Source organism: Podarcis vaucheri (genome assembly GCF_965113315.1).
Source record: "Podarcis vaucheri genome assembly, chromosome: Z".
Lineage (NCBI taxonomy): Eukaryota > Metazoa > Chordata > Lepidosauria > Squamata > Lacertidae > Podarcis > Podarcis vaucheri.
In genome coordinates, this window is record NC_138758.1 from 32827789 (window position 1) to 32850821 (window position 23033).

The 23033-nt window shown below is 48.0% G+C and overlaps 1 protein-coding gene and 1 long non-coding RNA gene across 2 annotated transcripts; one reads left to right on the plus strand and one right to left on the minus strand.

Moving 5' to 3' along the window:
* Positions 1-308: 308 nt before the first annotated feature.
* Positions 309-18270, minus strand: CCNB3 (cyclin B3). Its single transcript, XM_082208554.1, has 12 exons — positions 18122-18270; positions 17844-17955; positions 16917-16994; positions 16562-16668; positions 15523-15682; positions 12828-12920; positions 12385-12477; positions 11513-11650; positions 10916-11071; positions 5199-5348; positions 4846-4976; positions 309-2893 (listed from the first exon to the last, which is right to left on the minus strand). The coding sequence occupies exons 1-12, from the start codon at positions 18253-18255 to the stop codon at positions 2824-2826; spliced, it is 1422 nt and encodes a 473-aa protein (XP_082064680.1). The 5' UTR covers positions 18256-18270; the 3' UTR covers positions 309-2823.
* A 381-nt stretch (positions 18271-18651) lies between these two features.
* On the plus strand, positions 18652-22492 carry LOC309524154. The gene is made up of 3 exons (XR_014215821.1): positions 18652-18771; positions 20811-20903; positions 21985-22492. It is a non-coding gene; the product is annotated as an uncharacterized lncRNA (long non-coding RNA).
* The last annotated feature ends 541 nt before the right edge of the window (positions 22493-23033 follow it).

The window sequence follows — 23033 nt, forward strand, 5'->3', positions numbered from 1 at the left end:
GTCTGCTAGGGTAGTAGAAAAGGCTGGAAAGAGCTTTTAAAAGGGGACATCCTGTATTCCCATGTTTTTCCTTGCTGCATGTTTTATGTTAGATCTCTGCTGGTGTTCTCTCACCATCTGAGATCTTTTAAACTGGAGATGCCATGGGAGTTTGAACCCAGGACCTTTTGCATGCCAAGAAGGGACTCTGCCACTGAGCTGCAGAGGCCCTTCTTAAAGGGATTCATCCAGCAAATGCTGCCCCGTAATTCTGTATCTCCTCAGCCGCCAACAAACAACATAAACAACAACAACAATAATAATAAGAAAAGAAGAATAATTTTATTATTTATACCCCACCCATCTGGCTGGGTTTCTTCGACCATTCTGGGCAGCTTACAGCATATCTAAATACATAATAAAAAACATAATAAAAGCATCAAGCATTAAAAACCTCCCGATACAGGACTGCCTTCAGACGTAATTCTTTATCTCCTTGACATCTGAAGGGAGGGCGTTACACAGGGAAGAAGGCCACTACTGAGAAGGCCCTACGCCTGGTTTCCTGTAATTTTGCTTCTCATGGTGAGTGAACCAGCAGGAGACCCTCAGAGGAGGACCTCAGTGTCTGGGCTGAACGATGGTGGAGAAGTTCCTGCAGGTATCCTGGGCCTAGGCCACTTAGGGCTTTAAAGGGCAGCACCAACACCCAGGCCCGGGGGGGGGGGCAGGGTTGCAAATGCTTCCTTGCTCTCCAAGACAACTGCTGGACTCCCTGGGTAAAGGCTTTCAGCACATCACGAGCACAGTCAGCTAAGGATTGCAAAAGCTCTCAAATGTCCACTAGATGGCACCAGTCATCCGTTCTTAAGAGGAGCTGGGTAACCTGCAGAAGCATATTTCCCTAGACTACAACAGAGATGGTGATCCAGGCAGGCTTGCTGGCTTTTTTTGCCCCTGGAAAGTAAACAGGAGACATTGGTGGTGAGTCTTAGTCCACTTTTTAGCGGGAAGGAGGCATTCTCAAAAGCAGAAGGGAATAAAGTGCTACAAACCTACTTTGTGTGTGCCAGACCTCTTTAATCCCTGGGTCCATCAAGTGCTAAAATTTAATCATACCAGATCAGCTTCCTGGCAAGGGTGATGACCTATGCCAGTGGTTTTCAGCCAGTGTGCCACGGCACCATGGGGTACCTTGAATGATGGTCAGGGGTGCCGCAGGCAACACTGGTCTCTGTCCCTATTTCCTTCTCTCCCTCCTCTGATGACCTCTCATGTCTCTGCCTCCCAAAGGCTTGCACAGCTGTTTTGTTGCAGCAGCCCTGGCTACATGCTCCCCAGGAGAATGGTGCCTCTGGGGCTGGCCAGGGGTGCTTCCCAGGTCCCTGTGAGGAGGCATCTCTCTTTGGGACAGGGGGCGCAGTTCAGAGACCAGGGGCGGTAGCTGCGAGGACTCCCAAGGAGAGGAGGCCAAGGGAACACTCCACAAGGGAGGGTGAGGGGCTGCCGGCAAGGGGTGACATAATGGCTCCTGAGCCTCACAGCGGTGCTGCAGAAAGAATATAGTTGTCCAAGGGAGCCATGGACTCAAAAAGCTTGAAAACCTCTGGCCTCTGGTGACGTGTAAGGAGAACTAAAGAAAGGGCTCTGTGAGAGATGGCAAATCTCCACCCCTGGCTGCTGACATTGAGAAAGGAAGGCGCTGGAACAGCCCCGGCAATTGACTGCCTAGCCCAGGGGTCAGCAACCTTTTTCAGCTGTGGGCCGGTCCACTGTCCCTCAGACCATATGGTGGGCTGGACTATATTTTGAAGGGGGAAAAATGAACGAATTCCTATGCCCCACAAATAACCCAGATGCATTTTAAATAAAAGCACACATTCTACTCATGTAAAAACAAGCTGATTCACGGACCATCCGCGGGCCAGATTTAGAAGGCAATTGGGCCGCATCCAGCCTCCGGGCCGTAGGTTGCCTACCCCTGGCCTAGCCTGTACTTGGATACCTGTAGTCAAGGAGAGACCAGCCTGCTTCCAAATAATTGGATCTGTTGCTAAATTGTCCCAGGCCTCAAAACATTGCAGTGTTTGACAGGAGATGTGTGAGAGCATGGCTATTGAAGCTGAAGGGAGCTGCAGTTTCACAGCAGCTAGAAGGTAGCAAGATCCCCAGTCAATAGTCTCTCTGCAATCCCACCAGGCTATGCAGGTGATCAGGGACATGCTGTGCTGGGTGGGCAGGTGAAGCCAGGCCCCATCACTTGCAGGAAGAAGCAGGACAGGCCACAGGCTCTTGTTGATGGAGCTGCACAGTAGCCCAGAAGGCAGACAGGCAAAATAGCAGGAAGTGTCTTGAGCTGAGAGGCTCATAGGGAAACCTGTAGCCCTTTAGACTCCCAACTCTCAACAGGTTCAAGCAGCCTGGCCAGAAGAGAAGGGAGGATGAGAGCTCCCCAAAATCTATTTTCCAGGACCTGGTCCTATTCGACTGACACTCTGCATGCGTGTACCCTCACCCCAAATATGGGACCACCCATTGGTCTCTGCTGAGAAAGGGGTGCCACAAGCCCACAGAAGGCTGCTAACTAGGTGCATTTGAATACACTTTATTAACTTCCTACAAAACCCGATCTTTAGCAAAAGTGATTTGTTTTATTTTCCCCCACTACCCACCATACATTTTTAAATATATTTTTTTAAATTGCTATTTATGTTACAAAAAGAGGAGGGGTTCTCCAGGGCTAATAGTACATGTCTATTTACAGGTCATCTACAGTGAAACAGCATTGCAGCACCTCAGTACAAGAACGTCCAAGGAGCCTCCTTGGGTCCTGCCAAGGAAGAGCTAGCTCTGCAAGGCTTCCTCCAGCTTCCGCATGTTGATTGGGGGTATCTTGGCCACCTCAAAGAAGACCCTGTAAGGTAGAGAGAGAGAACTGCTAGGAGGTCACAGCAGCAGTTTCAACCCTTAAAACTTGAAGTTCCAGCTTTAGAATTGAGAAGGAACTTCACCTTCCAAGTTTGTTTGTTTTACAGCCACATTTTTGAGTGCCGTATTTTTCGCTCTATAGGACGCACTTTTCCCCTCCAAAAATTGAGGGGAAATGTGTGTGTGTTCTATGGAGTGAATGCATGCTTCTTGGCTTCAGTGATAGCAACGCGAAGCCTCCGAAGCGCAGAAGGAGCACTCCCTCCGTGCTCCGGAGGCTTCGCGTTGCTTTCGCTGAAGCCTGGAGAGTGAGAGGGGTCAGTGCGCACCAACTCCTCTCGCTCTCCAGGCTTCAGGGATTGTCGCCTGAAGCCTTCGGAGCGCAGCGTGAGTTCCCGCTGTGCTCCGGAGGCTTCAGGTTCCTTTTGCTGAAGCTGGGAGAGCAAGACTCTCCTGGCTTCAGCAGAGAGGGAGAGCTGCGCAGCGCCCCTTCAGCCAAGCGGGAGGAGAAATGGAAGGGACTCCGTTTCTCCTGCCGCTTCGCTGAAGGGGTGCCGAGCAGAGAGGGGGAGAATTTTTTTTCTTGTTCTCCCCCTCTAAAACAAGGTGCGTCCTATGGTCGGGTGCATCCTATAGAGCGAAAAATACGGTATGTTACTGAGCCAGCTCCAGTATTTCACAGCTTAGCTCACAGGTTATTTGAAAGACTGTATTCCCTCATATGAACCTGCCTGGGCTCTGAGATCTTCAGAGGAGGCCCTTCTCTCCATCCCACAACCCGCCCAGGCATGCTTGGTGTGGGAGAGGGCCTTCTTGGTGGTGGCTGCTCCCAGACACCTTAGGGAGTTGTCTCCTGTCATGAGTGTGTAGTATGTTAGGCCCAAAAGAAAATGGAGAATTTGCAGAGCATGATAATGCCGGCAAGCGAAGCGAGAAACTAGTTTTATCAAAGAAGAATGTATGACAGTGTTGTTTACTGAAAGCAAAAAGCCTCAAACAAAAACAGGGAGGAACTGGCAGTGGGCCATGAGATAAAGATCCGGAACATACTGTCTGCCTGCTCTGAAGTATGACTGAGAAGGATTTTTTTTATGATGGTCCAGGGGGAGAACAGGAGATGAGCAGTGGAGACAGCCCTTCTGCAGACAACCCATGGACGGCAATGGGAAAAAAGACTATAAAAAGGACCGCTTTGAATGCCCTCAGTGTTGGTGGGACAATCGCTACAACCCAAAACCCACAGCTCTTGCGAAGGCATGAATAACCTAAATGAAGGGCCATGTGAGTATGGATGAATGTGTGTGTTTTTGAACCTCTTGGTACCAATATATTCATGTATGCTTGATTATATGAAATAAATGTTACATGAAAGGTGTGTAAACCCAGATCTGGTCTCCAACGTGTCTTACTAAAAGTCCTATAGAACACGGAATATCACTTGTCTCTCCAGATTTTAAAAGAACAAAGTCACCACAGTTTTGTGACACTCCCTCCCTAGAGAAGCCAGACTGGTTCCCTCCTTGCTCTCCTTCTACTGGCAGGTGAAGACTTCTTTGTTCCAACAAGCTTTGGGGAACTCACTGCTTTTAAGGAAAGGGTGTACATATTTTATACATCTATCTAGTTTTAATCCTATTATTGTTTAGTTGTTTTCTAACAATTCCCCCCAAACACACACCTCCATGTTTTTAGCTTCTTTTTTTAAGCTGTAAGCTGCCTTGAGGCCCTATCAGAAAAGGTGACGTGTACAATAACAATATTTCTACAACCTGCCTTTTCCAGGCCCATCCTCCTTCCTCCAACAGTTCTCCTTCCTTGGAGACAAGGCAAAAGTGGGATAATGGCCCTGGTTGCCAGCACTGAGAGTAGCCAAGTAAGGATTCTGCTTAAGCACAGATTTTTTTTTGCGGCTCAAGGGGCAGAAAGAAAAAGCCCTACCGGTGGGAGTACTTGCTGTGCACAGTATTGAGTCGTTCATCGTGCTTGTAGGTCAGCATGAAGTTGAGTTTCTTCACCAGAGGGTAAAGCTCTTTATCTTTGTAGCCACTGTAACGTTCTAGTGTGGGACCCTGTTGGAAGAGAGTGAGTGAGTAAGGGGCCTCTTTGCCCTACCCTGATATGCCTGAGGATTCACACAATCGGAGGCTCCTCTAGCAGCTTTGTGACTTGGTTCTGGCTGTCCCACCCAAAGGGAGCCCTGCTTTGAGGGCCTCAGCCTCTTTGCCAGGTTCAGGAGCCACCAGCTGCAAGGCCCTGCCCTCCCTGCCAATGCTCCAAGGCCACCCACTCACCCAGCCCCCGAGCTCTTTCATCCTGAGTGCCAAAAAAAGGCAGGCGGAAGCCAGCTGAGAGGCGCTTTCCTGTACGAAGTCGTAATCCTGTAGGGTGAGCTCGCAGATGAAGCGAGCCAGCGTCAGAGTCTCCATGTTGACCTGTGCGCACTGCAGAGATGGAGAGTGAGAAAGGAGGAAGCCATTGTGAGAAGAGGTCACAGCAGTCCATAGCTGTCCAGCGTCTCTTATTTGGCGGGACAGTCCCTTATCCCAGCGCCATGTCCCGCTGCTGTCCCTTACAGATGAGGCTTCGTTTGGCTGCTGGCTGGGCTTTCTGCCTCTGGCTTGGAGGGGCTCAGAAGCTGAACATACCTGTGCCCGGAAAATACCTTATTTTGGCTGCTGGTCCCTTATTTTCAAATCTGTAAGTTGACAGCTATGCAGCAGTCTGCATCAAAGAGTCTGCAGCGGTCAGAAGGGACTATCAAATGTGCCTTTGGTAGCTGTCACTGTTATGAGCCATGGAACAGGAAACTGCCTTATGCTGACCCTCAGTCTAACACAGTACTGCTTACAGTGTACTGCTTACACTTACCCTACCAGATGCTAGCGGGGATTGAACCTGGGAACCTCTGCATGCAAAGCAGACACTCCACCACTAAGCTATGGCCTGTATAGCCTAGATTCACAGCAACCTGTGGGGCTTAGCTAACCCTTCATGTGCCCCCAACTAGGAGGCTGCCTGAGGTGGATCTCTCCAGCCTGTGCGCTGGAGGAACAAGACCTGCCAGCTCTAGCAGCCACAGAAGCCAAATTCCTTTCCCTCACAGATTCTAGCACCCTGATCAAAGACAGAAAGAAACCACCCAAGACAAACTAAGGCCATTATTATTATTATTATTTTAACTTGTCACTTTATTTTTACTTTTTAAAGAAAAGTAACTCAAAGTGACTTACCTTAAAACCAGTGCAAAGCCAACAAAACCTAAAACCCACTAATATTTTTTAAAACATCCCACCCATGGAAGGAGGGGTGATTCACCAAAGGAGGACTCAGAAGGCAGCATGGCAGATGCCATGGCAGCAGGCAGCTCCTGAAGCCAGCCAGAACATACAACACTACCTGGCTGACTCCTGGGCTGCTGGAACTGCCGCTGCCACCGCCAATACCGGAGAGGAACCGGGGGTGCCCAGAGCAAACCGCAGCCCACCCACCCCAGCAACCTTGACGGAGCCGGGACGAAGAGCACCTGGCCATCTGGAGCTCCGAGGTCACATGGACCTTGGAGCCAGCGCGGAAACAGGAGGGGAAGGAGAGAAAGGAGCCCAGGCCCCACCGCTTCTGCCTCCACCGACACCAGTGTGGAAACCGGGGGCACCCAGCCTGCCTACTGAAGGAGCCGCAGCCTCCCTCCTCCACAACAACCCAGCGGAGCGCCAAGGCCGGAGGGGCCTCGGAACCAAAGCGACAAGGGGGGGGGGGAGAAGGAAGGGAGAGAGGAGCCCCGACCTTGCTACCACCACCGCCGCCACTGAAGAAAGAAGAGGAGAGAGCCGGGAAGGCAAGGGAGGCCGTGAAGGAACACGTGGCTGAACCCAGGCCCGACTGAAGCCTACCTCCCAGGCGGCTGGCGCGCTAAGAACAGGCAGGAAGCCGGAGGGAAACCACGCAAAGAGAGTGCTGCATGGTCACCACCCTCCCGCTGAGAAAGGGAAAAAATACGCTTTCTTAAAAAATACTATCATCACTATTTTTAATCTATTTTCAATTATTTTTAATTCCCCCCTTAGTATTCTCTCTCTCTCTCTCCTTTTAAAGACAACCCCCTTTTTCTTCCCCACTTTTTCCACCCCTCAATTTTTATTTTTACATTTATTTAAAAAAACAACTTTATCTTTATTTTTATTTCTACCTCAAACCTTTCCTTTAAAAATAAAAATGGTGGTGCCCAGAAGAGAGCTCTGATCCATTGCAGGCCGCTCCCTGGGATTGCCACTCCAACCCAATCTGCCCCTCTAATTTATTTTTCCCTATTTTCTGCATTCCGTTTTTATTTTTATCTCATTTTCTATTTTCCACCCTCATTTCTATTTTTTGAAAAGAAAGGGGTACAGATTTGTTTAGTCCCTTTTAGTTTTTAAACCTGGACGTAATCCAAAATAGTCTCCATCCCAAAACCTCTGAAAGACAGTCTCAAAGTAGAATTATATCGCCCAATCTTATTAATAAACTAAGACTACAAGATATTCACATCAATCTTGGCCAACCGCCTAAAAATCTTCCTACACAAGTTAATAGTTCCAGACCAGACTGGCTTTATCCCTGGTTGCACTATAACAGACCCCATCAGAAAATTACTGAACCTGATTGAACACAGCAAGGCAACTAAACTCCCACTGACAGTTATGTCGGTAGACATCCTCAAAGCTTTTGATTGCTTAGACTTAATTAACATGAAGTTTGGCCCCAACTTCCTACAAAATATACTCCCAAGCCTCAGCAAAATGCAGAACTAACAATATGGACTCTAATAATACAGTGGTATCTTGGGTTAAGTACTTAATTCGTTCCGGAGGTCCGTTCTTAACCTGAAACTGTTCTTAACCTGAAGCACCACTTTAGCTAATGGGGCCTCCCACTGTCACCGCGCCGCCAGAGCACAATTTCTGATCTCACCCTGAAGCAAAATTCTTCTTTTTTTTCCTTAACCCGAGGTACTATTTCTGGGTTAGCGGAGTCTGTAACCTGAAGCATATGTAACCTGAAGTGTATGTAACCCGAGGTACCACTGTATAGCAATCCTAAGAGGCACAAAACAAGGATGCCCATTGTCTCCCTTCTTATTTATCCTGGCCCTGGAACCTTTAGTACAGTGGTACCCCACAAGACGAACGCCTCGGAAGACGAAAAACTCGCTAGACGAAGGAGTTTTTTGTTTTCTTAGCTGCTTCGCAAGACGCATTTCCCTATGGGCTTGCTTCGCAAAACGACCCCTTTTGAACCAAGGGGCGGCAACGGGAAGAAGCGATTCTCCCCACTGCCCCTTCCCTTGCTTTAAAACAGGTCCGGGGACAGAGGGGAAGGCGTGCGCGCGCCTTCCCCTCTGTCCCCGGAGATTGCGGGGCAGGCAACGGGGAGAAGCAATCTTCTCCCCACCGCCCCTTGCTTTAAACAGGTCCGGGGACAGATGGGAAGGCGTGCGGCGCTTCCCCTCTGTCCCCGGACGGTCTCCATAGGAATGCATTGATTGATTTTCAATGCATTCCTATGGGAAACCGTGCTTCGCAAGACGAAAAACTCGCAAGAAGAAAAAAACTTGCGGAACAAATTAATTTCGTCTTGCGAGGCACCACTGTAATCCAAATCTGAGCAGCCACAGACATCAAGGGAGTGGAAATAAAAGGCAGAACCTATAAATTAGGGCTCTTCGCAGACGACCTAATAGTCACAACACCAGACGCCATAAGCACAGCAACATCCCTAATCAGGAACTCAACACTTTTGCAACAGTATCGGGCCTACAGGTAAATTTTGCAAAGTCGGAAGCTATGTGCTTCAGTACCCCTCCTCACACCCAAAAAGAACTCACCAACGCCACCAAGATAAAACTACACCAAGTTCAGAGGCCTTGGGGTACAAATAGCCAGAAACCTCAATAAATTATACCTCCACAACTACAAGCCCCTGTGGTGACAATTAACAAAGAGCTAAAGAGATGGAACAACATGAACTTCACTCTCTCAGACAAAATAGCCATGATCAAAATGATCACCCTCCCAAAACTAACCTACCTATTCCAAACCCTCCCAATCTGGATTCCCCCAACCCAACTCCACAAATGGCAGACAAAAACTACACTCATATATATTCTCACATAAAAAACCAAGAATAAGCCCCAAATAACTGCACCTCCCCTTCTCAGAAGGATGGAGAATCCCCAACATAGATGCATATTACACTGCCAACCAAATACGCCATATAATCCCATATAAGATGAGACAAAACAATGGATACACCTAGAGAGGGACACAATTGAAAATACCTGCACCACAGCATACCCACTCCTCCCAAACAAACTAAGGAAAATTCCCACAACACTAACAGGTACACACAGACCATGCTCAAAGCATGGAAAGCAGAAATAGGCAAACTATCCCCAACCCCATCCCCACTAATTCCCCTGGCACACCACCCATTATTCCACCACACAGCACAAAACCTCCAGATAAAAACCTGGCAAACCAAAGGCTTATATTGCTTAATAGACTTCTATAAAAATAACAAGCCTTTGTCAACACAAGAAATACAGGACAAACTTGAAGACACCCAAATGCCCTGGTTAACACACCACCAATTACATGCCCTCTTAAACAATCCAGTAGTAAAATCAGCAGCAACTAGGCCCCTGACAACCTTTGGAAACCTCCTCCCCTAACAACAAAGGGACACGGTAAAGGGATGGTATCCGCAATATACAAAATACCACTCCAAAATCCCACGAACCCCCAGTCGCAATTAAAAAACAATGGGAGGACAACATAGGCTATGAGATTAACCCCACCCAGTGGAGCAGAATATGGTCTAAACCCCCCTTTAAATCCATATCAACGAAAAGGAAAGAACTCACTCTGAAGCTCACCTATAGGTGGTACCAAGAAAACTAGTGCTAATATGCCCAGGAACCTCACCTAAATGCTGGACAACAGCCATACGACAAATATGTAAGATAACTAAGCAAGTCTTAGAAATCACCCCAGAATTGGCCCTACTAAACATCTTCCAAGACAATAATGCCCATTTACACCACAAAGAACTCATAACCCACCTACTTTCAGCAGCCAGAAACACCATAACCAGACACTGGAGAGACCTGTCAGGAGTAAGCATGGACCAATGGTACCAAATAGTATGGGAAACAGCCCTACTAGAAAAATTAACCAATAAACTGAAACTGACACGGGGACAAATAGAAGAAGATGCCTTCACCCCGGTATGGCTCCCCTTTATCACATACACAGCCCAACAAGACAACGACAAAAATCCACCAACAGCATACAAATCAATATGGCTAACCTGATCCAAAACACCCACCCACTCACACATGAAAACGAAGATCACCACAGCCAATCACAAATGAACAACCACACCCTAGGCCAACCCCAACTTCTCTCACAACCAAAGGAACATAAGCGAATAGCAGAGAACCTGCACAAGCGAAGCTAACACAAACCCACACACATACATTAAGTAAAATAGAAACATCGCCACCCGACCCCACCCCAACTCTCCATTCCCCCCCTCCACCTCTTTCTCTTTTCTTCCTAATGTAACACTAATGTCTCAACAAATGAAAGACACTGCTCATACTTTTGTAACCAAGAATTTTTAAAATAAAAATACATTGAGAAAACTATCTATCTATCTCAAGGAGGACTTAGATCATTCAAATCCAAATGGGATCCTAACAGCAAATACACCTTTTGTGTCAGTCGCTGTTATGAGCCTCATATAGGAAGCTGCCTTACGAGCCAGACCATCGGTCTATCTAGCTCAGTACTACCTGCACTGACTGGCAGCAGCTCTCCTGGGCTTCAGGCAGGGGACATTCATACCCCTACCAGGAGATGCCACTGAGAATTGAACCTAGGATCTTCTGATGATGGCCTAGCCGACAAGAAAAGGCCCAGGTAACGTTTCACAAACACAGGGGCCAAACCAGAGGGTTGCTACTGACCTTGGCATATTGCCGGAGGAAGCGGTAAGCGATGGGGATGTTGATGTCATACTTGAGCGCTATCAAGATACTCTTTTCAGCGCAGAGGAGCACCTTTCTATCGTATGCATCATCACAGATGTACAGAAAGTCATCCACGCAGGGTGGGCAGCGCTCCTGCAGGGAGAGAGAGGAAGGATTGAGTGGGGAAGGAGTGGTTCCTGCTACATCCTTTAAACACTCATTAAAAAACGACTAAACACTGATAGAACTACACACACACACTCAAAAAATATATTAAAACTCTACAAAAAACCAACACAGTGCCGGTCCTTTCCTTAAAAGCAGTCAGTTCCCCAAAGCTTGTTGGAACAAGAAGGTCTTCACCTGCCTGTGGAAGGACAGCAAGGAAGGAGCCAGTCCGGCTTCTCTAGGGACAGAGCTTCTAAGTTGTCTGAGAGGAGCCACCACCAAGAAGGCCCCATCCCGCATCCCCAATATGGGCTAGCTGATGTTTCCAAGCACTTTTCTAAGGCAGCCCTACAGTGGGCATGCTACAGTAGTTCAGAAGGGAGGTGACTAAGGCATGCATCATGGTGGCTTGCTGATTGGGCTAACCTCAAACTTGGAGGCAATGAGGATGGCTGTGGAGCCAATGAGCTGCAGTCTGTCTCGCATGGTGGTCTCTTTCGCCAAAAAGTGGTCCAACAGCTTGACCGCCAAGTAAAGCGTCTCATGATTGAGCTCAAAGTTCTCCTGAAGAGGGAGGCAAAATAAGCCAGGTTACACATTGCTCAAAGACTTCCTAACCCTAACTGAAGTCCTAAAGGATAGAAACTTGAGGGCTGTGTTATTTTTAAAGGCAAGCTGGTCCTGCCAGGATGCTAAGAGGCAAAAAACAAAAGCAGGTAGCTGGTTTATACCCAGCATGGCTCTTGGGCAGAAAAGAGACATGCCCCTGAGCTGCCACCCCCTGCATAGTTCCCACCAGGAACAGGATTTGAACTTGCTCCCACCTTCTGCTCCACATTGCAGTGCTCCAATCCAATGACCAAGAACTTCAGGGTCAACGGACAATGTTGCAGGAAGAGGATGGACTGGCTTCCATCCTACACTGCAGCTGCGGACAACTCCCTCCATGGAAAATGAATCGCTGAGTCCCAAGCAGACCTTTTGCTATTTCCTTCATTGCTAACAGTCCACCTACAGCTTTCTTCCTTGCCCGACTAGGCTGTCACAAGCAGGGGGACATGAATTGTGTCGCTTGGATGGGTGGATGGATGCCACCTACATAGGCAGCATTGTAGGGGGTTGGACTTATAATAATTTATTATTTATACCCCGCCCATCTGGCTGAGTTTCCCCAGCCACTATGGGCGGCTCCCAATCAAGTGTTAAAAACAATACGGCATTAAATATTAAAAACTTCCCTAAACTATGACTAGAGGGCTCTTGGAGAACCCTTCTAACTCTACCATTCTGACACCCACCTGCACTTCCACCATCCAGTCCACCAAGATGGCCCGCATTTCTGTGGTGATGTCAGGCTGATCCTTCATGTAGTCTGGGAGCAAGTACCTCTCCTGCAAAGGAGAGAATAGGTGAGAAGGAGCTGTGCCAGCAAGGTGCCCCTGCCCACCCCCAGCAGCCACTCAAAACTTCCACAGGGAAGAGGACTACCAAAGAACAGCCCTTGTTCTAGGACCAAGCAAAAAGTCAAAGCAATTGGCACATGGGTGGTGCCAGAATTTGCACCGACTATGGCTTCTTTTTGGATTCGCAGAAACTGGAATTACACAGAGGCACACTGCCTTTGATGGTATATTGGCAGTTTCAACGCATGCAGCCCCTGGTCAGCTTCCTTTGCTCCAGGGGGCTGAGCTGTGGAGTAAGGAAAGCACACTGACCCCCCCAGCACTCATCCCCACACTACCTCACGTTCCCGCATGTACATAAAGATGTCCAAGGCATATTCACAGTTGGCGTAAGGGTCACCCGGCTGGCCATTGTTGTCGACTGGCACGACCTGCACATCAAAGTATGAGTGTATAAATATAGATACAGAGAGAAGGGGAGAGAAACACATTCCAGGCCTCAAACTGCTTTATTTTCTACTTAGAGGAAATAAATCCAGCTTCAGAGAACTTAGTTCAGCTCTACCCTTTGGATGTACACAGGAGCTCTACTCCTGAGCTACAGCCCTTCATCAGTCTTCCCCCCTAAGTGCTCATAGCAGTGTGGGACTGGTGGGCTTCTAATACAGTAACTTGCAGCTGGGTCTGTAGACATGGGCTTAAATGCAGGGGAAGTCCACGGGCTCTGGATGCAGGCAGAACTGCACAGAGGTGTGGAGTGCCCAGAGCCCAAGGCCCATTGCATGACCTTTGTTATGTGACAAGCTTCTGAGCAGATGCCTAAAGCTATCCAGCAGACAGGAAAGGATAGCAGCTCAGGGGCAGCCAAGGTTCAATTCCAAATGGCATTTCAGAATAGGGCTGTGAATGTCCCCTGCCTGAAACCCATGAAAGCTGCTGCCAGTCAGTGTAGAAAATACTGAGCTGAATGGACCAATGGTTTGACTCATTATAAGGCAACTTCCTGTGTTCTGATGTAGATCCATCAATGTCTGCAAGCCATGAAAGCTGCATTTTGCCATTCCGCAAAATGGCAAGTGGACTGAGAATCTGATGGCCCCGTCAGATTCGGCTTCATAGAGCGAGGGGAAGAGCGCAAGGGTGACGCACCTCCCTCCAAAACCCCAAGAGGAGCATTGGGGTGCCTCAGGGTCCTGCAGCCTCACGGAGGCCCCGCAGATTGTCCGTTCTCTGCCTCTGTCCCAAAAGGAACGGAGAGTGGGGGGGGGGAGCCAAAGGAGCCGACGGGCTAAGCACTAGCGCAGCTCTATGGAATGCAAAACCACTGAATCCACCCACAAGCTGCCAACATTCCAGACACTGAACTGCTTGGAAGGTGAAGAAAAATTTGGACAATCTCGCAAAAAACTGGGAGTGAAAAAAAGAAGTCCACTCCCATTACTGGTGCTATAGGCATGAAATATATGCAAGTGAAGTGTGAATGAAACTCATTTTGGAAGATAACTAATGAATTATTAGAACTAAAAGAATGCATGTTGCTTTTGCTTACATCAATCTCAAAGATTGGACTTATCCTCTAAACCTACGCTATCTTTGGTAAAGAAGTCTTTAAGCCCTCAGAGTGTTGAAGACATCTAACCTAACAGAATAATTGTGGATTTGTTTAAGAAAATAAAAAAGGACTCCAATATTCATTGCAAATACTGGCCTGAATTAATTTTTAGAATGAATCAGTTTTATGTATACTGGTAATTCAAAACTATTTTGATATGAATGGATATTAAGAAGGAGATATATAATTGTTAAATCTGCTAAAATTCATTTTTGTGACTAAAGTGGAAGGCGGGGGGGAGGAGGCTGAATGTACTGGGCTATTTTTCTGAATCTAGTTAAATGGCCTTGACAACGTACTGACAAAGTTAAAAGAATACTGTCCTTGGTGGGAAAGAACTTTTTGTTTTGGAATTTAATCTCGGAAAGGAAGCTGGGATAAGGGGAAAGAACTCACCCCGCCCCCATCTTGAACCACAAATGCCACCACAAATGCCAGAAGCAAAAATTTCAATGCTGAAACTAAACAGCGTAGTTGACTTGCTTTTAGAATTTAAGAATTTAGGCAGCTTTTCAAGTTTGGGAGAATACTAAATTACTGTCAGAGGCTGTGGGACAACTTAGAGAGGTGAGTGCACAAACTATTAAGGTTGGAAAGGCTGGGGTGCGAGGTTTGAAGAAAATACAAGGGAAAGTAAGGTTGGTCTATAATAAAAATGATACCTTGTGTGAATTGATTTGGGAAGTTTTGACGGTGATGGAGATGAAGCAGAAAAGGCCGGTAAAGCGTATGAGAGGCTACCATATGTGGTGGCAATGTAAAATTATTAAGAAAGCCTGGAATGTGATACATAAGGATTTGAAGGAAATGTTGAAAATGATTTTTGTTAAAATTGAAGCTGTGATTCTGGAAGCTACAGGACTTAATGGATTTACCATGCAAAAGACTTTGTTCCTGCATCTGAGAACATTAATTGAATTAAAACAGCCAGTTAGAGTTCCTGAACCCTTTTCAAAGGCAGCCCCATATAGAGTGTTACAGTAGACCAGAAGGGATATAGCTAAGGCATTTGTCACTGTAGCCGTATCAGACTTCTCCAGGAATGGGCGCAGCTGGTGCACTAGTGCAAATGCACTCCTGTCCACCCCGGACACCTGAGTCTTGGAGCACACCCAAAGTGCAAGCCTGCATCTTCAGGGAGAGTGTGACCCCATCCAGGACAAGCTGAACCCCTATTCCCTGTTCTGCTTTCTGACTGACCAAGAGCACCTCTGTCCTGAGTTTTAAGTTCCTGTTCTCAGTGGTCAACCAGTTGCCCTAAAGGCAGGACCAACCAGTTGCCCTCAGGCAGGACCAAAGCACAAGAGCAACACTCTCCCCTCCTGCAATTTCCAGAAGCGGGTATTTGGAACTCTTGCCTGCCTCCAGCCATGGATGCAGAGCACAGCCATTGTGGCTAATTGCCATTGATCAAGACACACCTCCATTGTCTCAGAGCAAGTGGGGTTCAGTGCAGACGCCATTTGATCCACCGATGTCAGGGAATGGACCATCTCCTCTTCTTCGTCCTGAATCGGACCCTTCTTAGCAAATTGGTCAGAGTTTGGTGGTGCTTCCTCAGAGGCAGCTTTGCTTAGAGACCTGAAAGGGGACAAAGGGATAGTTCAGAGCTGTAATGGGACATTAGGACTGCTTGGCTGGGGTGGGATGCCTCACCCCAAGGACCTCAGTTAGCCATGAGGGACAGGCATGACTCCCAGTATTAAAAGAGCCTTCTGCATGGGCAGCGAGTGCTCTAACCACTGATCCCTTCCTTACCTGGATAGGATAATGATTCCAACTGAGAAAATAAAGAGATTGTGGGGGATGGGAAATGAAACCCCAATATTTGTAGGCATCTGTGATGGAACAGGGAGGAAAGCTGCTATACAGTGGTGCCCCGCAAGACGAATACCTCGCTAGATGAAAGAGTTTTCCGTTTTGGAGGTGCTTCGCAAAACGAATCTCCTATGGGCTTGCTTCGCAAGACGAAAATGTCTTGCGAGTTCCTGCGGTTTTTCCCCCTTCCCCCCCTTTTTCTAAGCCGCTAAGCCACTTATCAGCTGATCCGATAAGCCGCTAAAAGCCGCTAATAGCGCTAATCCATCAATGGGCTTGCTTCGCAAGACGCAAAAACCGCTAGACGAAGAGAATCACAGAACGGATTATTTTCGTCTAGCGAGGCACCACTGTATATTCTTCAGTAAACATAGACCAGCCTAGCAGAGGCAGAGAGAAGCCTCTCCTAAGCAGGTGGTACATGCAGCCATCAATGTGATCCATTCTCCTTGTTAGAGATAGGCAAAAAGCCACTGACACGTGAGAGGCTGGTGCCACAGTTTGTTTGATGCCTGGTTAGGTGCTACCAGCTCCAGACCACTTAGTAGGGTTTTTTGTGCTTTCATGACACAGGGGTAGATCCCAGAAGTGGTGGGAGGGGAGATGGGTGCACCCCAACCCAACATGTGCTCAACATCTCACTTTTTCACGACGTGTCCGTCGCTCTCTGTGACTTGCGGCAGAGTTGTTATCTCTGAGGCTTTCTTGGCCACCTCCTTCTTCCCTTGCTTCTGTAATGACGTGTGGGCCTGCAGGGGAGAGGCAGAGAGGCTGTTACCTGCACACATCCACTTTGATGGAGGCTGCAACCTCCTGGTTTTAGAAAGGCTGCCCCACAGCTAATTCATTCTTAGCTCTGGACAACAGTGGGAAAGGATCCATTCTTCCCAGACAAGTTAAGAGGGGTGAAGAGGCAGGCAGGTTGCTAATGGCACCATCACAACACAGGCAGTAGGTCACCCCAACCCTACCCCCAGGAAGAAGAGCACATACTTACATTGGTCATATCCCCAAATGCAGGACGCTTTCGGCAAGCCCCGAGGGGTTGGGGTCGCTTTGCCAGAGAGCTCAGCTCCTAAGATAAAGAGAGGTTAGCCAAAACAGGCCTGTGTTCAACAAGGGCCCTCATCTGAACTGCCTCAAACCACCCCTTCCCCTAAACCCAAAGCCTTGTCCTTGCAGACACAGACCAGGCAGGCAGGGCTGTGCAGTTCTCTGGAACAGAGCTAAGGGTATCAGTAGAAGGGCACATTCCTGTGTTCCTAAGCAGATGCCCCCATAAAGTCCACAAGCCAGGCTTTGAGCCAAGAGCCTTCCCCTGCTGCCCACCAGTGGTACACTGCCTTTGAACATGGAGGTTCTACCTATCCCTTCATAACTCACAACCACTCCATGAACTTGTTTGATATCTTTTTAGACCTCTGAGGTTTCCCCTCTCAACAAATGGTTAGCCAGCAATATGAGAATGGTTAGTGTCAGATTGGGACCAGGGTCCAGATCCTGCCTCTCAGGCTATCCTACCCTACAGGCAAAATAAAAAAAATTCCTTCCTGTAGCACCTTAAAGACTAACTAAGTTAGTTCTTGGTATAAGCTTTCGTGTGCATGCACACTTCTTCAGATACACAGACAACAGGGTTGTTGTGGGGATTAAATGAGGAAGGAGAGAACCATGGATGCCACCTAGCACTCCTTGGAGAAAAATGTGAGACAGAGATGCAATTAAAACACACACATACAAAACAACACTGCAGAAATGGTCCAGAAGGGTGCTGCCCAGGAGCAGTCCCAGACAGACATCGCTTGACACAGCAACCTGCCCTCAAGCAAGAGGTTGGGGTGGTAGGATGTTCTTCACAGGCAGAGCACCTCAGCATGGGATGTGGGGAGAGTGGATGACGAGGCCTCCCTCCTCCTAAACTCACCTGCTCCGCTTCGGCATTATCCGCATCCGCAGTTGCTCCGTCCACTTGGGACGGCACGAAGTTGCGCGGACGTGGCATCTTCGCAACTAGAAGCCAATCTCCCCAAAGAAACCTGGGGATGCGGAAGAATGGAGATTGAAATGCTAACATCTTGGAGGGCAACACCCCAGAGGGGACTTCCTGCCGCCCCCCCCCCAGGAGCGGAGAGCCCAGCAAACCTAGTTTTGCCCCACGGGCGCAAGGACGAGGAACAGCGGCTGAGCGACTGCTTGGCTTACAGGGCAGGGGAGTCCCGAGAGGAAAGACCTGGTAACAGCTGGGCACCCTGAAACAATGCGTGGTCAAGAAGGACGCTGAAGAGTTCAAGGGGGGTTGCCCGCAGAGCCGCAAGGGCAAGGCGTGCCTTGGGCATCCAGACGCAGCGGCGGTGGGGGCGGACTCATATCCAACTCCCAGGGTGAAAACAGGACGGGGATCCTTGCCCCCACAGGAATCCAGCGGGGAAAGGCTTACCTCCCGAGGGACCCAGACCAGATCACCTGGTTACGTACCTGCTTTTGCTTTTATTGCTGCTGCTGCTTCGCTTCTTCCACTGCACAAAAATGCGTTTTTAAACATGCGACGTAGGTGGAATGGCGGCCTCCGATTGGCCCCCACAGCAGCCAATCTGAGAGCCGAAAATGCCTGCGGACGTTATCCAGAGTGGGCGGGGCGTGCAGGATTATTTTAGAATTTTTAAAAAATCCGGCTCTGGCAACCAATAGGAACGAGCGGAGCTTCGTCTTCGTGGGGCGGGGATGAATGGAAACGGGGCGGGCGTGAGCTCCGCTTTCTTCCTCACTCCCTGATTGGCTGGAGGGAAGTCAGGAGCAATTTCGCCTTAAAGGGATAGCGGCGCGGAATTGGACGGAGTGCGAGTTTGCTCAGAGTAAGCGGGATCGGGGATCGGGGGCAGGGAGGGACATGGCAGGGTCGAAACTATGCTTTCTGTCACCCAGGTCGAAGACCCAGTTTGGCATCCCACCCCTCCCCGGATGCGTGTTTGCGTACATACACATAACAAACGAACACCCCCCAACACATTTATTCATAAAGGGCATAAAAAGCAGGCAATATATAATTTGAATACAAAGGAATCCTAAGAAGTATTATGACTGTATGACCAAAGGGAAAATGTACATCCCTTCCAGTAAAAGCAAATTGTTTGTCAAAAGTAGAACTTCCATGTGCAGCAATTGTCTATCTGTGGTCAGGTTTTTAATTGGATTTATTTGGTCACAGGATCATTAAAGGACAATATTTCCATAAGGTCATCCAAGACCCTCTGGTTTGCATTTAAAATGTTTTCCCTCCCCTCTTTGAGGCTTTTTTTCACCTACCCCTTGTGCAAACCCTTTCAATGAGTTTTGACGTGTAAATTTACTCCTGAGTAAGCTTCAAAAAGATTCATTTCAATTTTATTTTTGTTTTATTACTCATTTTAGGAGATGATAATTTTGTAGTCATTTTAGGCTGTGGGTAAAACTTCAGTGCCTAGGACTTGCTGATCGCATGGTTGGCGGTTCGAATCCCCACGGCAGGGTGAGCTCCCAGCTCCTGCCCACCTAGCAGTTTGAAAGCACCCTTAAGTGCAAGTAGATAAATAGGTACCGCTTTATAGCGGGAAGGTAAATGGCGTTCCGTGTGCTGCGCTGGTGCTGGCTCGCCAGCTGCAGCTTCGTCACGCTAGCCACGTGACCTGGAAGTGTCTTCGGATGGCGCCGGCTCACGGCCTCTTGAGCGACATGAGCACGCAACCCTAGAGTCGGACACGACTGGCCTGTACGGGCAGGTGTACCTTTAAGGTGAAAGAGGCACTCAGGTGGCGCTGTGGGTTAAACCACAGAGCCTGGGACTTGCCGATCAGAATGCTGGCCACATGACCCAGAAGCTGTATGCCGACTCCCATGGCCAATAAAGTGAGATGAGCGCCACAACCCCAGAGTCGGCCATGACTGGACGTAATGGTCAGGGGTCCTTTACCTTTAAGGTGAAAGAAGTGCTTTTTGCGAGTCTAAAGTAGAAAGTGCCCTTCCATTACAATCCTAATGCAGCCAGGCTGAACAGAGCTTGCAATGGAACTGCCTCTGGCAGGAAAAATGCTCACACACCCCTTACTCTTCTGTGTGTAGATCATGTATTGCAGTGGTACCTCTGATTAAGAACTTAATTTGTTCCGTTGGTCTGTTCTTAACCTGAAACTGTTCTTAACCTGAGGTACCACTTTAGCTAACGTGGCCTCCCGCTGCCACCGCGCTGCCACCGTGGGATTTCTGTTCTCATCCTGAAGCAAAGTTCTTAACCTGAAGTACTATTTCTGGGTTAGCGGAGTCTGTAACCTGAAGCATCTGTAACCTGAAGGGTCTGTAACATGAGGTACCACTGTATCTGTAAAATGACTCAGCCTTAGCTATTTAAAACACATTCAAAGTTCTGAAGGGATCACAGAATCATAGAATTGTGGAAGGGATCCCAAGGGTCATCTAGTTCAGCTGATTCTCTTCCTCAGCTTCCCGCCCCTCCATCGTCCCTCCAGAATTTCTTTCTCACATATTAGTTTGTGTGGCTCATGGCAGGCCAGGCCCTGTGGTAAGTGTCCACCCCTGCGGCGTGGCGCCCCCTCTACCCCCCTAGCTATGCCTCTGAGGCTGAGAGCCTCCATGGTGCCCTTCTGGAGGCTTCACCCAAGGCAGAAACCCTGGCTAGACACCCCACCCCATCCCAGCTATGGCTGCAGAATGAGCCATGGTGTTTTCCCATTTGGATGTTTTTCCAGGAGAAAGTCGACAGAAAAAGCATTTCTCCCTATTTCTTAACACTGGAATTTGGGGACATCCAATGAAATGGAATGTTGGAAGATTCAGGACAGATCAAAGGAAGGACTTCTTTATGCAGTGCAGTGTTAAACTGTGAAACTTGCTTCCACAGGACGTAATGTTGGCTGCTAACTTGGATAGCTTGAAAAGTGCATTGGGAAAATACATGGAGAGGAACTCTTTTTAATAGCTCCTAGACGTCATGGTAAGTGTGTGTGTGTGTGTGTGTGTGTGTGTGCCCCTCCAACCAGCAACCACTGCCAAATAAAGCTGACTATTGTGCCTGTTCCTTTAAGTTTAAATAGCAAATACAGTCATATCTCATGTTACGTCCGCTTCATGTTACGTTCTTTCAGGTTACGTCCCGCAGCGACCCGGAAGTACCGGAAAGGCTTACTTCCGGGTTTTGCCACTCGCGCATGCGTAGAAGCGCAAAATGACGTCACACGCATGCTCAGAAGCGGCGAATCGCAACCCGTGCGTGTGCAGACGCGCCGCTGCAGGTTGCGCTCTTTTCATGTTGCGAACGGGCCTCCGGAACAGATCCTGTTCGCAACCAGAGGTACCACTGTATAATGGGTAGAGGGTAAATCAGGACCACAACCCAGGAGGGGCTAAATCATTTCTCCTCCTGCTGCTGCCCCAGAGAAAATTGATCTCCTGAGGCTATTCCTGGACACAGCACCTACTTCACCCCTCCCTCCACTGCACCCAGTCCAAAAGCCCCTCCCCCAACACCTCTTATTGACATTTTTAATGTTAGACTCCTTAGTTGCAAGTACTGTATGCAATTAACTTCATGTGCAGATTTGCCCTTTACAAGGAGCTACAAGCCCAGTGATAAGGTTCAATCAATCAATCAATCAAGCAGTTTACTACAGTCATAGACCAGCAATGATGAGATTCCTGACACCACAGCTCTACAGTTCTGAGGCTGCATGTTTTCTTTCCTGGCTGATTTATGTAGCAGTGGCCTGGTCCATGCTTCTGTCACTGGAGAAGCATGACTAAGGAAATACTGTATTGTAAACACAGTGAGAGGGATGACAGGGGCATCCCTCTCACTGGGTTTAAAACTCACTGTGGATAGCAATGTGACCTAGAATCATAAAATTGGAAGTTACCGCCAAAGGTCATCCAGGCCAACCCCTGCAGGAATCACGGGGGAAATCCATCACAGATGGCCAACCTGTAAAAGATATACATTTAATGTGCATGAAGTGCTCTGTGTGCATTGTGTATGAAACTTAGTGCAGCTTTGTACTTGGAGAATGTCTGTTTTGCAGGGAGCTGTATCAAGTGCAAAGCAGGTGGAGAAAGATTCTCGTGCAGCTTAAAGCTGTAACGAGAGTGGAATATTTGTTTCTGTGCTACTGATGTTAAATTGATGGCTCATCCCTGGGAGTCGAAAGCAGAAACATTTATCTCAACAATTACATCTGTGGGTGGCTAAAAACTTAATGACTTAAAGAAGAAACACGGATCCCTTTGAATATGCTTGATAGTGAAAGATTCTGCATGTTTCTTTTCTTTTTATATTTCATTCTCATTCCCGTACTTCTACCTGTTAACTTACTCTGATAAAGACTCTGGGCATATTGCCAGTACAAGAGGTTTGGGCACTCTTCCAGCATCTATATCAATCTACCACAATTCTGTTTTAATGAATTATTTTCATGGTTTTAATAGATTTTTATGTGTATACATTCAGTTTTAATTATATAGATATCTAATTGGTTTTTTAATTATTCCCCTCCCCCACATTTTTAGCTTTCTTATTTTTATCTGTAAGCCCTGTCAGGGAAAAAGGTGGGGTATGTGTGAATAAATAAGAAAATAAATAAATGTTCTGTTTCCAGTCTGAAAGCTTGTTTTTATGCTTCCTTGCAATGTGACATTTTCCAAAAGTCCCTTTTATTTATACACCCCGATTGTGGCATCACTTCCTGGGTGTGCGATGCTGGTACAGTGCCCGTGTTTAAAGAGGAACACATCAGAATTGTAAAAATAAACCTGGCTGCCCTTGTTCACTAGGCATGATCCCAAAGAGGGAGGGAGGGAGAAAATCAAGAGTGGAAGCTGTTCTGGCATCGTCCTTCCTGAGGGTTAAAAAGTAAACTCAGAAGTGCAGAATACAGAGGACTCGTTGTTTGTAGCTCAGCTTCTGGAAGGGATTCAATCCAAATGAGTAAACACTTCTTTCTGGAGCCTGTTTTAAGCAACCACACATGGCATGGAATAGCTTGCTGATGCTGGAACTTGGAACATAGCAGGGAGCTTTGCTGTAACCTTGCTATCGGTCCATCTTGCTTCATAGGTCTCCTCCCCTGATTAC